At 47.3% G+C, this 15277-nt stretch overlaps 3 protein-coding genes across 5 annotated transcripts; 2 read left to right on the top strand and 1 right to left on the bottom strand.

Moving 5' to 3' along the window:
• Positions 1-285: 285 nt before the first annotated feature.
• Positions 286-5903, bottom strand: LOC125509459 (endoribonuclease Dicer homolog 4-like). Of its 3 annotated transcripts, none has more exons than XM_048674441.1 (5): positions 5774-5903; positions 2958-3056; positions 2614-2791; positions 1245-1359; positions 286-654 (listed from the first exon to the last, which is right to left on the bottom strand). In XM_048674441.1, exons 2-5 carry the CDS (start codon positions 3030-3032, stop codon positions 504-506), a joined length of 519 nt encoding a protein of 172 aa, XP_048530398.1. In that variant the 5' UTR covers positions 3033-3056; positions 5774-5903; the 3' UTR covers positions 286-503. The 3 variants fall into 3 exon arrangements, with proteins under 3 accessions (XP_048530398.1, XP_048530397.1, XP_048530396.1); XM_048674440.1 differs by lacking the exon at positions 5774-5903 and adding an exon at positions 4286-4825; XM_048674439.1 differs by lacking the exon at positions 5774-5903 and adding an exon at positions 3308-4205 and having other exon boundaries at positions 2614-2793; positions 2957-3056.
• On the top strand, positions 4866-7274 carry LOC125509458. The gene is made up of 3 exons (XM_048674438.1): positions 4866-5929; positions 6013-6192; positions 6341-7274. Exons 1-3 carry the CDS (start codon positions 4940-4942, stop codon positions 7067-7069), a joined length of 1899 nt encoding a protein of 632 aa, XP_048530395.1. The 5' UTR covers positions 4866-4939; the 3' UTR covers positions 7070-7274.
• Positions 7275-8831: 1557 nt separating this feature from the next.
• LOC125509457 (protein SRG1-like) lies at positions 8832-10714 on the top strand. The gene is made up of 4 exons (XM_048674437.1): positions 8832-9101; positions 9193-9458; positions 9958-10285; positions 10407-10714. Exons 1-4 carry the CDS (start codon positions 8850-8852, stop codon positions 10647-10649), a joined length of 1089 nt encoding a protein of 362 aa, XP_048530394.1. The 5' UTR covers positions 8832-8849; the 3' UTR covers positions 10650-10714.
• The last annotated feature ends 4563 nt before the right edge of the window (positions 10715-15277 follow it).

Genomic DNA, 15277 nt, shown 5'->3' with positions numbered 1-15277 from the left:
TACCTGGACCAATACATGAGATTCTTATGCTATTTTGGGGATTTGTTCTTCTACTAGGGGGTCTAGGAGTAGTATTACTTACCAACCCCATTTATTCTGCCTTTTCGTTGGGATTAGTTCTTGTTTGTATATTCTTATTCTATTTTTTATTAAATTCCTACTTTGTAGCTGTCGCACAGCTTCTTATTTATGTGGGAGCCATAAATGTCTTGATCATATTTGCTGTAATGTTCGTAAATGGCTCAGAATGGTCTAAAGATAAGAATTATTGGACTATTGGAGATGGGTTCACTTCACTAGTTTGTATAGAGATCTAAAGCAATATGAAATTAGAACACGACCGACAGAGCAACAAGTTTAACCGTGCATAAGCATCAGCTGACAACATGATCGCAGGTTGAGTCATGGATTCAAGAAAGAGCAGATACCGCTCTTATGATGGATCGGATGGTAACAAGAGGGTACACAGACGTCGCGCCACGCCTGATGGAGGACGTCTAGAGCTATTTCACATGACCAAGGCGCTTGAGGGTCCATAACACACCTTCAGCACCTTGTTCCTGGGCAGCTCTCTTCTGGGGTTTGGGCTCACTGATGCACTCCACAACAGTGTCTGTGAACGTCTCCACAAGAACACTCACCTTGCATGTGAACCTGCAGTGTTAATAGAACATCAGATATGCCCATTTCTATTTCAAACTCTACCTACCATCTTAAGCAAATTATCAACCAGATGCATTTTCCACCGCCCAGAATAGAAAACATAAGACATCAGAGTTGTTATTTATTAGCGTTGACGTGGTAGCTAGCCCGAGCTAATGAAACTATAGAAATTTTCTCAAAAGAACATGGACTTCTGGGCTACTTCTGAGTAGCCTTCAGTGTTTATCACCATTCCATTATTGCCATTGCAGTGTTTATCAGCATTGGATTTACCAACTGCACGATCTTGTATAATTATTCAATTTTCAAACAGTAGTGCATGGCACATCAGGAATGCAGCTCGATTATCAGCTATGCATGCCATACGAGCTGGTAGTACAGCACAAAGTGTTCAAAGAACACTCAAGTGAGTATAGAATGGCCAGTAACTGTCACACCTTGCGGAGGAAGCCACTAGTGGCTTTGCCTATGATAATATGGACAATATTACATTTGAGGTAATATAATGCACAATGCGCCTATATCTGTTGAAAGCACATAAAAAACAAATTACAGATTCGTGGGTTAATAGGAAAGCTTACAGTTTTGTATGGCCATGTCCATGTTCTTGAAACTCATATGTTGGACTCTTCCAGCCAATTGCACTGCAGAGTTGAGCCAGTCTCGACCTTGCTTCTGGTTCTTCATTTGCACCGCCTATGAATTCAAACAAAATCAGCAATTATAAAACAACAGTTTAACTTCAAAAATAAGATTTATGCATATATTGCTAGAGTGATGCATCCCTTGTTCCGTGTCCAAGATTTTATTTGAAACACTGTATTCTTAGTTAAAATACTCTTGAACCAAAATACTGAACATTCAGATCATTAACTTCTTAACTGTATGGAATATTTGAACTGTAATGATCCTTTCTACCCGAGTCATGTCTTCGGAATTTGGACATGACATTTGCCCAAGGTATACATCATCACGAGAAAGTACACCATGCAACAGGTAATTTGTGAAGAAACTGTTAATACTGTAGATAAGATAAAGCACCATCGTTTTCTGACCAAAAGATAAAACACCGCCCAGAAGGATATAAAGAAGATGCTTACATGCTATCTATATTACGAGTCAATGGTTTAAACTGGCAATTTTCTACAGAAGGATTTCGCAGTAAACTAAGAATCATTCTAACGAGTTATTGTGAATTTTGTAATCCTGGACAGACTGCAGAAGCCAGAAATTAGTATCCATGTAAGTTAGCTTCAGTGCTATGTCCACATTACCTTGTTTTCATGCCAGATCAATGTCACTTTCTTCTGATATATCACTTCTCTTAACAATTGAAGCTAATGTTATAGTAGTACTATAAATATCACTCTCTATGTCCGTGAAAAAATCACGCTTTTTCCACGCAAGAACAGTGTCAGGTCTCTGTTTCTCCGTGGCCTACCAAGATTGCCTCTTAATCGTCTCCATCCCATCGGCCTTTTCCTTAAATCTCATGTGGTAGTTATTCCAAATCTTGTGTGGTAGTTTGTGTGTTCCTAATCTGGCTAATGACTGATGTCAATTACTTCCATGAACGCGTGATTAATTAGGGGCAGTTTTGGGGAAATAAGAAGGCCAGTTCTCTTCTATCATTCATTAATCTACACGCCCAGAAAATTACGCCCACTTTTTACGATCAGAGGGAGTACATATACAGATGAGGAGGTTATAAGATCATCCAGTCTCTCATTATATAGGCAGCAATAAGTTATTCAAATTTTCCATTCAAGTACATTGATATCTAAATTTTGGCTAACACAACCATACTTAAGAGATATAACTCTTTGTCCATCTTATATGAAACCATAACATTTTATTTAATGGTTGTATTGATTATTCTGAAATCAATCAGATTTAACAGTGGCTAAAAGAATCATGAGAAGAATTAAAAAAGATAAGAATTTCAAATACCAAGAACATGCCCCTCACTGCAACCATTTGCTTCACCATTGCTCAGCACAACACAAGCAGACTCTTTTGGTGAAGGATCACCATGCCCTTTATTCTCACTCTCAATGGCGAGTTCAATTTCCTGCTGCGGTTGGGCAACACACCCTGTAGCTTTGGGCTTTTTGTGCGTGCATAACACCTACAAGTAAAACTATTAGGATCATTCAAACAAAAATTGATTTTTTTGTGAATTACATAAAAAATTCTTCTAGCTGATGAAAGAAGAGAGACACCCAAGATACAACCGATGTGCTCAAAGGGAAGATGGAAAAGAAATGAATGCAAGAGATGTTGTCATCTTTTACCTTTTCTTCCAACTCCTTCTCCGTTCTTGTATTGATCGGCATGATACTAGGCTCCTGGTACACAGGCGGCACCATAAACACTGAGCGGAAAGGACTCACCTAACAAAAGTTACAAAAGTACTGGTAATTTGGTATATACTTCTATGAAAATGATTTCTTGAACATTGTACCGTAAACTGAGTAGAAGAAGAGCATTTATCAACTGATAATTTTACCCAAAAAATCTGCTCTATTATGGACATTAATTACGATAAACTAGATCAAATCTGAAAGATTGCGATCCAATCAGGGATATCGCGTTGTGAAGCTTCGATCGAGAGCTACATGAGCGAGAGGAATCAGGGCTCCACCTGAGGGAGCGGCAGGGAATACCGGAATAGAGGACGGAGACCGGGATCGATTGGAATTGAGCACGAGCTGCGCGTGCGGTGGGAGGAGAGAAACTAAACCTAGGGCTATGCAACTCGAATTCCCATGGGGCCATAGTCCACTATATATACACATACATGTGAGGGAAATATGCAGAAAGCCCCTTATACAACGGGGAAAATACAAAGACTATACATGGCCACAAATATAACTTTGGAGAATTAGGTAATGCACATTAACTAACAACTGGTCCAGATATATGGCTCCAGAAAGCATATACCACAAGTGAGCATGACGCTGTATAAAAGACAGGATCCATTGTGTGGCACCTAAGCCAACCCTACGGAAATTTTGGCGAAGATGGCATGTTATGTTGGGAAAGTTCTATGAGGATCTTTCACAAAATCAAACAGCGAAAATAGAAGACAAAGTTTTAAGGTGTTAAGAGTAAGGTGTTAAGACAGTGATAATTGCAGAAATACAGTTAGGCGTTCATGATCTGTATGGAACAAACCATTACAAGCTTTTTGTTGAACAAAGATGTAAAAGGTAGTCTGGGAAATGGGCACCAACCTCGCCATTCTTATGTGCTTGTAAATACATACCATAAAAGTTATCACACTACGAGTCGCCAATGTTACTTGGTTCAAGCAGCCTCTAGAACAAATCCTAACTATGACAATCTGTCACGCAATTATTAGTCTGCAATCTTGAACACCCCTCCTAGTCTAAAGACCGTCAATCTTCCAGATCATTATTTCAAGTCAATCAAGGGCACTACACTACACTTTTCCCCTAAGAAAAAGAAGATGGCTTATTCCAATCTGACTCGCTAACACTAACGCTGCACTGGAGCAGATACTGAACTATCAACCGTGGCATGTACAAGATCAGAAACTGTTGTGCAAACACAACGCAGAAAGTGGATGATTGTTCTGGAGTCTCAAGTGAGTGCTTACCCGCAACGAAATGTAGGACCGCGCGATGCTCCCGGAGGCCGCAAGCGTGCGGGAGGGGGGCGTCGGGTTGGGAACCGCGTTTGGGGCCGGGGCCGGTCTCGGGGACGCCGGCCGCAGGGCACCGGATCGAAGCTCGCGCGAGTTGGAGAGGGAGAATATTTAGTTCTCTTTGGGGCTGCAGCCTAGATCTCGCTGGGGAGAGGAGATGGGGCGGCCGGCCGGTGGCATTCATCCAAATCCGCCAGGGAGCCCTTGGCCGTGCGCCTCTAGGAGCACAGGAGGGGGAGGTTCGCGGCGGCGGCGGAGGAGAGGAGGCGCCGGAGCTTGGGGCAGCCGCGGGAGCATGGGCGGGCCGCCATGGGAGGGTTTAAGGGGACGAGCGGCGAGGAAGAAGACAAGGGCAAAAGGAAAAAAGATCGAATAATGGAAAGGCTAACTTTTTTTTTGAGGGAATGGCAAAAGGCTGACGAAAAGGCAAAGCGCTCTGTCCTCCACAGGCCCGCAGCCGAAAGATTCCGAGTTCTGGGCCAGTGGAACTGGGTAAACCTGGCCCAACAATAACAGCCCATGAGACTAGTGTTAAGTGTTAATGCCGAGCGGCCCGTCACAGGAAGCAAAAGCACTGGGGTGGTGGCTGATCGGCGACGGGAGGGAATGGCGACGGAGTTGGACTCCGGTGGCGGCTCGAAGAGGCGGCGGACGGGCGAGGGAGGGGAGCGAGCGCATCCAGGCGCGGGGGCGGCGGAGGAGGACCGTATTTCGTCGCTGCCGGAGGCGCTGCGGCTGCACATCCTCGGCCTCCTCCCGTTCAAATCCGCCGTTCGCACGGGCGCGCTCTCCACCGGGTGGCGCGCGCTCTGGGCGCACCGCTGGCCGGCGCCCTCATCGCTCGACCTCCGACTCAAGACCCACGCGCCCCCGGCGCCGATCCTCGAGTCCCTGGAGCGGCGCGGCCGGCGGCGCCTCGACCGGCTCTCCCTGACGTTCCAGATCGGCAAGGGGGACCTCGAGCCCGACGGCGTCCACCGGATCCTGGACTACGCCGCCGACCTCCACGTGGACTTCGCCCACCGGGCCCTGGGCTTCATTTTCAAGCTCCGCCTCCCGCGGGGCGACGCCCACCTCACGCGCCTCACCGTCGGCGGCATCCGCGTCGGCCTCTCCAAGCCCTTCTGCGCCCGCTCCCACACCTTCTCCGTCCTCGAGGTCATCTACCTCGACGGCGTCACGCTCTCCGACCACACCGTCGAGAACCTGGTCGCCGCGTGCCCCCTCCTCCGCACCCTCGACCTGCGCTACTGCGACGGCCTCGATTTCGTCAACCTCGAGGCCGCCGGGCCGCACCTGAGGAGCCTCACCGTCGCGGAGTGCGGAGGGGTGAGAGACATTTGTACCATGGAGGCGCCCAGCCTTCGCTCCTTCCGCTACAGCGGCTCCTACATCCGCGCCCTGACAATCCCTGCCACCTGCGCGCTCGCCGACCTTTACCTATGCTTCGGCGGACCTGCCGGTCGCCTCCGGCCTCTCGGCACCCCACTCTGTTTCGATTTTGCTTGGCCTGCAGGGGTGCCAAGAAATTGGCTTCAGGCACTCACCAACCTCTCAAGCCTCACCGTGCTTACCCTCTGCAGCAGTGCCCTGCGGGTTCGTTGCTTACTGCATTCCATTCCATTCCATCGATTTAATTGCATTACTCAGCTACTCATTGGTCATAGACTTCTTTGCAGAGAGTGTCTGCCAAGGCTCGTGAGAGATCACTAACCAAAAGTGGTGCCGCGTCGTGCAAATTGAGGAATTTGAGAGAGCTGCAGCTGCTGATGTTTGCAATGTACAACAGCAGCCTGGATGACATTTACGTTTTCATGGTGGCCTGCTGCCCCCCTCTTTTAGAGAGGCTGTTTGTGCAGGTGAAGATACTAGAGTGCAAGATGACCTTGGTTGCTAAACAGATTGCACTATGGCCATTAGGGATGCATTTATTTAATACACATTGTATTGTATACTTTCTCTTGCTGTGCTTTACTTCTTCCTAATGCTTACTATGCTCTGTTGCAGCTTCCAACAAATAGTCACTATTATAGACTGGGCTCAGAACCATCAGAATCAGAGGAAGAGCTACTAGAGGAAAATGGGCCAGTGGAGGAGCTGCGGGGAGAAGAGGCACCTGAGGAAAATGGGCCAGAGGAAGAGCTACCAGAAGAGGAAGATAAGCTTCAGGAGGAGCTACCAGAGGGAGAGCTGGCAGAAGAGGAAGATGAGCTTCAAGACAAGCTGCCAGAGGGAGAGCTATCAGAAGAGGAAGATGAGCTTCAAGACGAGCTGCCAGAGGGAGAGCTATCAGAAGAGGAAGATGAGCTTCGAGACGAGCTGCCAGAGGGAGAGGCGTCGGAGGAAAATCAGTCAGAGGAAGACTGGTCAGATGAAGAGCTATCTGATGGAGGGCAATCAGAGGAAGAGCCAGTAGAGGGTTGCCTTGAGAACCTTAAGTTGCTCAAGATGACGAATTTCAAGGGGGGTGACAATGAGATGAGGCTACTAAGATTTGTGTTGAGGAACTCTACTAGTCTCAACCAACTGCTGCTATTTACATCGAAGAGTGATCGACCAGAGTGGCTCCAGAAGGATCATCTGGATACATCCGATATTCTTGAAACAAAAATATTGCCTCTCCAAAAAGCCCTACCAAATTGCCAGATAATTCTCGGTGAGTCTGATGGTGATGCAATTCAGGCATTTCATCGGGAGGCCTTTGTCGACCGTCTAGTTAGTTTTTCGCTAGCATAGTCTTACAAAATAATTTGAAATATCAAAGGCTAGCAACTGCTGGGCAAGATATGCATGGTTCGGTGTTTCTGTATTCCGTGAAGGATCATGGATAACTGGTGTAGTCTTATACTCTGCAGTCTGCACTCTGCACCTTAGCTATCTGAAATATCACTTTTTACTTCCATGTCTATTAATGTTATTGCCTTGCTGGTGTTTTCTACAAGCATACTGACTTGAGTACAACAGCTGAACAAGAAAGTCTTGCAAATACTCTAGAATACTGAGACTTGTATGCGCTATATTTGTACTCTTCAATCTTCATGTAGCAGTAGTATACTGATATTATCGGTTTTTGCAGCGTTACTTTTTTCCTTGTCAATTGCCATTGTCCCTTTCTTTTTACTAATATTAACGGGTCGCTCCCTTTAGGCTTGAAGATTAAATGATTATTGTGTTGAAGTCATAAGAAAACCTGATTATGAACAGAAATCAACTTGAATTGGGCCCGGAAACTGTCAGTCAAAAATATTCTTTCTGAAATTTGACTTGTCAGCCACTTTGAATCTGGACAATGGTCCAGTTTTTGTCAATACTTTCCCCATCAATTCAGCTCAGCCTGGCCGGTGGCCACTAGTGCTATTTTCGATCGTGTGGTACAAGATAGGATGGTGGTAGCACTCAGTCGCAATGCAATCTGACTGGTAGCACTCAGTCGCAATGCAATCTGACTGACTGAAGATAGGATAGTGGTAGCACTCACAGTCTGACTGAAGGATGACACAACTGAAAACCTATGGCTATTAGCTCAGTCGCAATGCAATCTTGACTGGAGGATGATACGATTGTGACTGACAAAGAAGAGTCGTGTGGAGTGTATCATGCATGATCCGCCCAGAAAATGACTCGAGGCTATGTATAACCCCATCCCCTCTCTCCCCTCCCCCTCTGAACTTCAAGTGAACAGTAGTAACCAAACACATACCCAAGCACAGAAATAACAGAATGGCTGCGTCCGACGAGACGCCGATGGTGCAAGACCTGGCGTCGGCCGGCGTCGAGGAGCCGCCGAGCTGGTGTTTCCTACTACAAATAAACTGACCTGAGTACAATAACTGAACAAGATAGTCTTGAAAACACTGTAGAATGCCGAGACTTGTACTCCATGTGTTATCTTTGTGCTCTTCAAACTTCATGTAGCAGTATTATACAAATACTTTAATCTGTTGGAATGGCAGCGTTGTTGCAGCATTACATTTTTCCTTGTCAATTGTCAAAATCCTCTTACTTACTTGATATTAACGGGTCACTCCCTTCAGGCTTGAAGATTACTAAATGATTATTGTGCTGAAATCATGAGAAAACCTGATTATGAACAGAAATCAACTGGAATTGGGCCAGGAAACTGTCGGTCACTTCGCAAAAAAAAAAACTTTCTCAAATTTGACTTGTCAGCCACTATGAATCTGGACAATGGTCCAGTTTTTGTCAATACTTTCCCCATCAATTCAGCTCAGCCTGGCCAGTGGCCACTGGTGCTATTGGTCCACATCGCGTGTGCTGCCCGCTGGATCACGATCCAACGGCTGAGCTCACATCGGAGCACTGGATAGATAGCTCAGTCGCGATCTTGACTGGAGTATGATACGATTGCGACGGACAAAGAAGAGTCGCATCGAGTGCGTCATGCATGATGTCGCCCAGAGAATGATTGGAGGAGGATTAAGACAAATTTGGAAAAGGAAAATCGAGGCACACACTCGAGGCTATACATACCGGCCCCTCCATCTTCAACTTCAAGATGGCTGCGTCTCACCCAAGCACAGAAATGGCTGCGTCGCCGATGGTGCGGCCGACGGTGCAGGAGCTGGCGGCGGCCGGCGCCGAGGAGCCGCCGCGGCAGTACGTGCTGCCGGAGCAAGACCGTCACGGCGACCTGCTGGCCGCCGACGAGTTTCCGGAGCCCATCCCCCTCGTCGACCTTAGCCGGCTCACGGACGCCGACGAGGCCGAGAGGCTCCGGGCGGCTCTGCAGACCTGGGGCTTCTTCCTGGTGAGCGAGCGTCTGCGTGCACCATAATGCATGGATCAACTAGTTTCTGAAGTTACTGAACTCTTGCTGAGACTGTTTAACACTTGTCCAGGCCACCAACCATGGGATCGAGGACTCTCTCATGGACGCCATGACGAGCGTGTCGAGGGAGTTCTTCCGGCAGCCGGCGGAGGAGAGGCAGAAATGCAGCAACCTGGTGGACGGCAACGGCAAGGACTACCAGGTGGAAGGGTATGGCAGTGACAAGGTGGTGTCCGACGATCAGGTCCTCAACTGGAGCGACCGGTTGCATCTGAGAGTGGAGCCGGAGGATGAGAGGAATTTCGCCAAGTGGCCCAGTCACCCCGAATCTTTCAGGTTACCTGCTCCCCTACCTTGAGTGATGTTTTTCACATTTCTAATACTGTATTAGCTTAGTTGCAATGCAAAGGAAGGCACAGTGAAATTTTAGGAAATTTCAGTGTAAAGAATAGTGTCATAAACTCCACTCTGGGTAAACGTACTCTGTGATTTAGTCAATGGGCATTGCATGTCTCTCTTGCTACTGGACCCGTGTTATCATGCCATTTCCTATAATGAAGTTAGGCTAAGTTCTTTTTAAAAAAGACGCAACTTCCCTATGTGAATATAGACTGTTGTAAACTTCTCTTAGTGATGTACGTAGTTCTTTTGTTGCTCGCGGTGTAGTTTTGTGCAATTTGTTGATTAATAATTGCTTTCTTTAAAAGATATCCAAAGTCAGGGGGTATTTACCCTCTTAAAAAGGATATTCAAAGGCAACTCATAAAAAGTTAGAAACTGAATTAAAGGACCAGAAGCTTTTATTTGACTAAACTGTTCCAGAGTCTTTCTACAGGGATGTGCTACAAGAGTATGCATCAAGAATCAAGAAAATAAGAGACCTCGTCTTACGGTCGATAGCCAAGCTCCTGGAGATTGACGAGGACTACTTCGTCAACCAGATATCAAACAAGGCCCCCGGGTTTGCTAGATTCAACTACTACCCTCCATGTCCGAGGCCTGACCTAGTTTTGGGCCTCAGGGCTCACTCCGACGGTGGTCTCCTTACCATCCTTTTCAACGATGACACCGTCGGTGGCTTGCAAGTTCAGAGAGATGGGAGATGGTACAATGTTCCAGCAAAGCCTCACACATTGCTGATTAACCTAGCAGACTGCCTAGAAGTAAGCATCTACTACATACAAACTTACTCTCTTGATTAATATGTAATGGTAATGGTCGGTGTTATATCCTATCTCCTGAACCCTGATGCTTCATTGACTTGTATGTAAAACTTTGACGCAGATAATGAACAATGGAATCTTTACGAGCCCGGTTCACAGAGTGGTGACGAACGTCGAGATGGATAGGCTTTCCTTGGCTGTGTTTTACGCCGTGGATGCAGAAACGATGTTGGAGCCAGCGCCCGGTTTGCTGGATGACAAGCGACCGCCAAGATATAAGAAAATGGTGGCCAAGGATTTTGTGGCTGGGCTCTTTGAACATTTCCGTCAAGGGAAGAGATTCATTGACACCCTGAAAATATAGGTTCGCTGTTTATTATGGAGCCGTAGAAGTGATTGCTATAAAGAATAAAGAGATGGTTTTATCTATTGTGCCAGTGGGGGTCTACCTTCGCCTTTCTTATAAGTGACTCAGTTTCAGTTATTGATGACATATAGGACGCTAGCATAAACACTCACAACTTCAGGTAATTAGTCTCTAAAAACGAAAATAACGACCTATAATTGTTTCCTTTTATGAGGATGAATTAACGAACGAACAAAATACATGGGGCAATAATCAAAGCATTGAGTGACAAAAGCATTATAAAACGATACATGTATGGAGTTCATCTAGTCAACGACCTTTTGCAGCTCCTTATCATCTCACCATGGTATCGGTGGCCTCTATTTCCGTTTCTCACTATCTCACAAACATTTGGGGATGAGGAAATTTGAGTCAACTGTCAAACAAGACGTATATGTGCAGGACTCATGTATTCTCGTGGAGATCAACGTAGATACGTATAGAGGTTGTTAGGCCGGCTTGTTATCTCTTATCTCTTATAACTAGCTTAGCCTTATCTCTTCTATTCTTCCTCTCCAAGTTGTACTCCCGATTCTCTCCAACCGCATGTATGCGCTATCAGGGATCCTGCGCCCCTGCCTATAACATGCAACACGTCGCCTCATATCGAGGTAAGACGTTTCTGCTCTCGCACATGGTATACAGAGCCTCCTCTTTCAATCTCATCTAGCTCATCTCCATTAGTGCCCTAGCCATGTCTTCCTCCGGCTCCTCCCACCCAAACCTCAACCAGCAGGTCATGGAGAAGCTTACCCGCACGAACTATGTGCTGTGGCGCGCCCAGATCGTGCCGCAGCTGCGGGGCGCCGGTGTCTTCGGCTATGCCGACGGCACCACACCGGAGCCGGCCGACTCCTCGTCACCAAGGACAAAGACGGGAAAGAGTCATCGAGCCCAACCCTCTCCACCCAATCTGGGTACAGGAGGACCAGCAGGTTCTTGGTTACCTGCTCAACAATCTGTCCAAGGAGGTCCTCGTGCAGGTGACCGCGATCACCACGTCGCCCGCGCTCTGGGCTGCTCTGGCGGGCATGTTCTCGTCTCAGTCGCTCAGCCGGGTGAACAATATTCGCACGGCCCTCATCAACGCGCAGAAGGGGACTCAATCCGTCTCCACCTACTTCGCCCACATGCGCGGCCTCGCGGACGAACTCGCCGCGGACGGAAAGCCTCTGCCAGATGACGAGCTTGTCTCCTACATTCTCCATGGGTCGGACATGGACTACCAGCCCCTGGTGTCTGCCCTCGACGCCCGCACCATGCCGGTCTCCATCGACGAGCTCTTCTCCATGATGAGCAACTTTGATCAGCGTGTGGCGCTCTTCCAGTCCTCGGGCGGCTTCAAGTCGTTTGCCAACGCCACCTACCGTGGCCGTGGTGGCGGCTCCTCTCATCACCGCGGACCACCTCGCAACAAGGGCAAGGCCTTTGGCGGGGGCAACGGCAACAACACCACTCGCGGCGGCGGCGGACGGCCCTCTTCTGGCAACAACAGGGGCCGCCGCGGCGGCTCCACCAGATCACGCCCGGATGCACCTCGCTGCCAAATCTGTGGTAAGCTAGGGCATACGGCCAAAGACTGCTGGTACCGCTACGACGACGGCGGCGACTCCTCCCAAGATGAAGACAAAGTTGCTGCTGCTGCGGATGGCTCCTATGGGATCGACACCAACTGGTACGTCGACAGGGGTGCCACCAACCACATCACCAATGAACTTGAGAAGGTGACCATGAAGGAGAAATACCGCGGCAAGGACCAAATCCACACAGCTAGTGGTGAAGGTATGAGGATAAACCACATTGGTCACTCAATTTTTAGTACCCCCCTAAGAAAAATTTATCTTAAGAAAATCTTGCATGTTCCTAGTGCCAATAAAAGTCTCCTTTCTGTTCATAGAATTGCCCTTGATAATCATGTTTTTCTTGAATTTCATCCATATTTCTTTTTTATCAAGGATCAGGCCACGAGGAGAATTCTCTATCGCGGTAGATGTGTTTGAGGGCTTTACCCGTTGATTCCGGAGCGCACAAGACTCAATAAACAAACTTTTGGTGTTGTCAAACTCTCGTCAACACGATGGCACGATCGTTTAGGACATGCTTCTTTTGCTTTAGTTGAAAAACTCCTTAGGAGAAATAAGCTCCCGTATGTTGGTGAGCGCAATGTTGAAACTATTTGTGATTCTTGTCAGCGAGCTAAAAGTCATCAATTGCCCTATCCAATTTATACTAGTGTTTCTACTCAACCATTACAATTAATTTTTTATGATGTTTGGGGCCCTGCTCCTAGCTCCGTTGGTAGACACACATATTACGTTAGCTTTATTGATGACTACAGCAAATTTTCTTGGATCTATCTTCTTAAGAAAAGATTCGACATTTTTCAAGTGTTCAAAAATTTCCAAGCACTTGTTGAGCGTAAATTTGACTCCAAAATCATTGCTGTTCAATCCGACTGGGGAGGAGAATACGAGAAGTTGAACTCCTTCTTCCAAACCCTTGGTATCTCACACCATGTGTCATGCCCCCACGCTCACCAACAAAATGGCTCGGCCGAACGCAAACACCGTCACATTGTTGAGGTTGGCCTTGCGCTTCTAGCCCATGCGTCTATGCCATTAAAGTTTTGGGATGAGGCGCTTCTTGCTGCTGTTCACATCATTAACATGCTCCCAAGTCGAGTCATCAATAATGAAACTCCATTAGAACGACTTCTTCATGTCAAGCCGGACTATTCCACACTTCGTGTGTTTGGGTGTGCGTGCTGGCCTAACCTACGCCCTTACAACAAACGTAAGCTCATGTTTAGATCCATGCAATGTGCTTTTCTTGGGTACAGTGCCCAACACAAGGGTGTAAAATGCCTTGACATCTCCATTGGTCGCGTTTGCATCTCACGGGATGTCGTCTTTGATGAGACCAAATTCCCTTTTTCATATCTTCATCCTAATGCCGGTGCGCTCCTCCAAAAAGAAATTCTTTTGCTCCCTCCTAGTCTTTCCGGTTATGATCAAGGGGGCGTTAATAATTGTGATGATCATATGTTGGCTAACCCTCTTAACACTGCGCATGAGTCATCTGATGATGTTACAGGAGCACCAAACAGTGGAAACAGAGATGAAAATGGCGAAGAAATCACCTCAAACGAGCTTCATCGCATGTGTCGCGGCGTGGGGAGCATATCTCCCTCGGGATCGCAGCTGCAGACGCCCAGGCGATCCTCTCCGGGATCCGTTCCAGCTGCCAACCACACGCCCGCACTGGATGGGCCAGACGCGCCAGGCACTGTCGGACGCACGGGCGCCAGCGACCCGCGGCGTGACGCGCGGCCTTCCCCGGCAGGGCGAGACGCGCCTCCCAGCCCGCGCCAATCTCCAGCTGCCACGCGGCAGCGCTGAAGGAAATATGCCCTAGAGGCAATAATAAAGTTATTATTTATTTCCTTATATCATGATAAATGTTTATTATTCATGCTAGAATTGTATTAACCGGAAACATAATACATGTGTGAATACATAGACAAACAGAGTGTCACTAGTATGCCTCTACTTGACTAGCTCGTTAATCAAAGATGGTTGTGTTTCCTAACCATTGACAAAGAGTTGTTATTTGATTAACGGGATCACATCATTAGTTGAATGATCTGATTGACATAACCCATTCCATTAGCTTAGCACCCAATCGTTTAGTATGTTGCTATTGCTTTCTTCATGACTTATACATGTTTCTATGACTATGAGATTATGCAACTCCCGTTTGCCGGAGGAACACTTTGTGTGCTACCAAACGTCACAACGTAACTGGGTGATTATAAAGGAGCATTACAGGTGTCTCCAAAGGTAGATGTTGGGTTGGCGTATTTCGAGATTAGGATTTGTCACTCCGATTGTCGGAGAGGTATCTCTGGGCCCTCTCGGTAATGCACATCACATAAGCCTTGCAAGCATTACAACTAATATGTTAGTTGTGAGATGATGTATTACGGAACGAGTAAAGAGACTTGCCGGTAACGAGATTGAACTAGGTATTGGATACCGACCATCGAATCTCGGGCAAGTAACATACCGATGACAAAGGGAACAACGTATGTTGTTATGCGGTCTGACCGATAAAGATCTTCGTAGAATATGTAGGATCCAATATGGGCATCCAGGTCCCGCTATTGGTTATTGACCGGAGACGTGTCTCGGTCATGTCTACATTGTTCTCGAACCGTAGGGTCCGCACGCTTAACGTTACGATGACAGTTATTATGAGTTTATGCATTTTGATGTACCGAAGGTTGTTCGGAGTCCCGGATGTGATCACGGACATGACGAGAAGTCTCGAAATGGTCGAGACATAAAGATTGATATATTGGAAGCCTATATTTGGATATCGGAAGTGTTCCGGGTGAAATCGGGATTTTACCGGAGTACTGGGAGGTTACCGGAACCCCCGAGGAGCCATATGGGCCTTAGTGGAAAGGAGAAAGGGGCAGCCCAAGGTGGCCGCGTGCCTCTCCCCTCCCCTAGTCCTATTAGGACTAGGAGAGGTGGCCGGCCCCCCTCTCTCTCTTTCCCCCCTTGAGGATTCCTATTCCAACT

Source organism: Triticum urartu, chromosome 5 (genome assembly GCF_003073215.2).
Source record: "Triticum urartu cultivar G1812 chromosome 5, Tu2.1, whole genome shotgun sequence".
Lineage (NCBI taxonomy): Eukaryota > Viridiplantae > Streptophyta > Magnoliopsida > Poales > Poaceae > Triticum > Triticum urartu.
This window is presented reverse-complemented; position numbering and strand designations above follow the sequence as displayed.

Bases quoted from the DNA above. Each gene is read 5' to 3' on its own strand.
- LOC125509457 (XM_048674437.1), top strand. From the start codon at position 8,850: ATGGCTGCGTCTCACCCAAGCACAGAAATGGCTGCGTCGCCGATGGTG. The intron at 9,102-9,192 runs GTGAGCGAGCGT...ACACTTGTCCAG, and splicing joins AGACCTGGGGCTTCTTCCTG to GCCACCAACCATGGGATCGA. The intron at 9,459-9,957 runs GTTACCTGCTCC...GTCTTTCTACAG, and splicing joins AGTCACCCCGAATCTTTCAG to GGATGTGCTACAAGAGTATG.
- LOC125509458 (XM_048674438.1), top strand. From the start codon at position 4,940: ATGGCGACGGAGTTGGACTCCGGTGGCGGCTCGAAGAGGCGGCGGACG. The intron at 5,930-6,012 runs GTTCGTTGCTTA...ACTTCTTTGCAG, and splicing joins TCTGCAGCAGTGCCCTGCGG to AGAGTGTCTGCCAAGGCTCG. The intron at 6,193-6,340 runs GTGAAGATACTA...GCTCTGTTGCAG, and splicing joins TAGAGAGGCTGTTTGTGCAG to CTTCCAACAAATAGTCACTA.
- LOC125509459 (XM_048674439.1), bottom strand. From the start codon at position 3,032: ATGGTGCCGCCTGTGTACCAGGAGCCTAGTATCATGCCGATCAATACA. The intron at 2,794-2,956 runs TAAAAGATGACA...AGTTTTACTTGT, and splicing joins GAAGGAGTTGGAAGAAAAGG to AGGTGTTATGCACGCACAAA. The intron at 655-1,244 runs GTAAGCTTTCCT...TTAACACTGCAG, and splicing joins GGACATGGCCATACAAAACT to GTTCACATGCAAGGTGAGTG.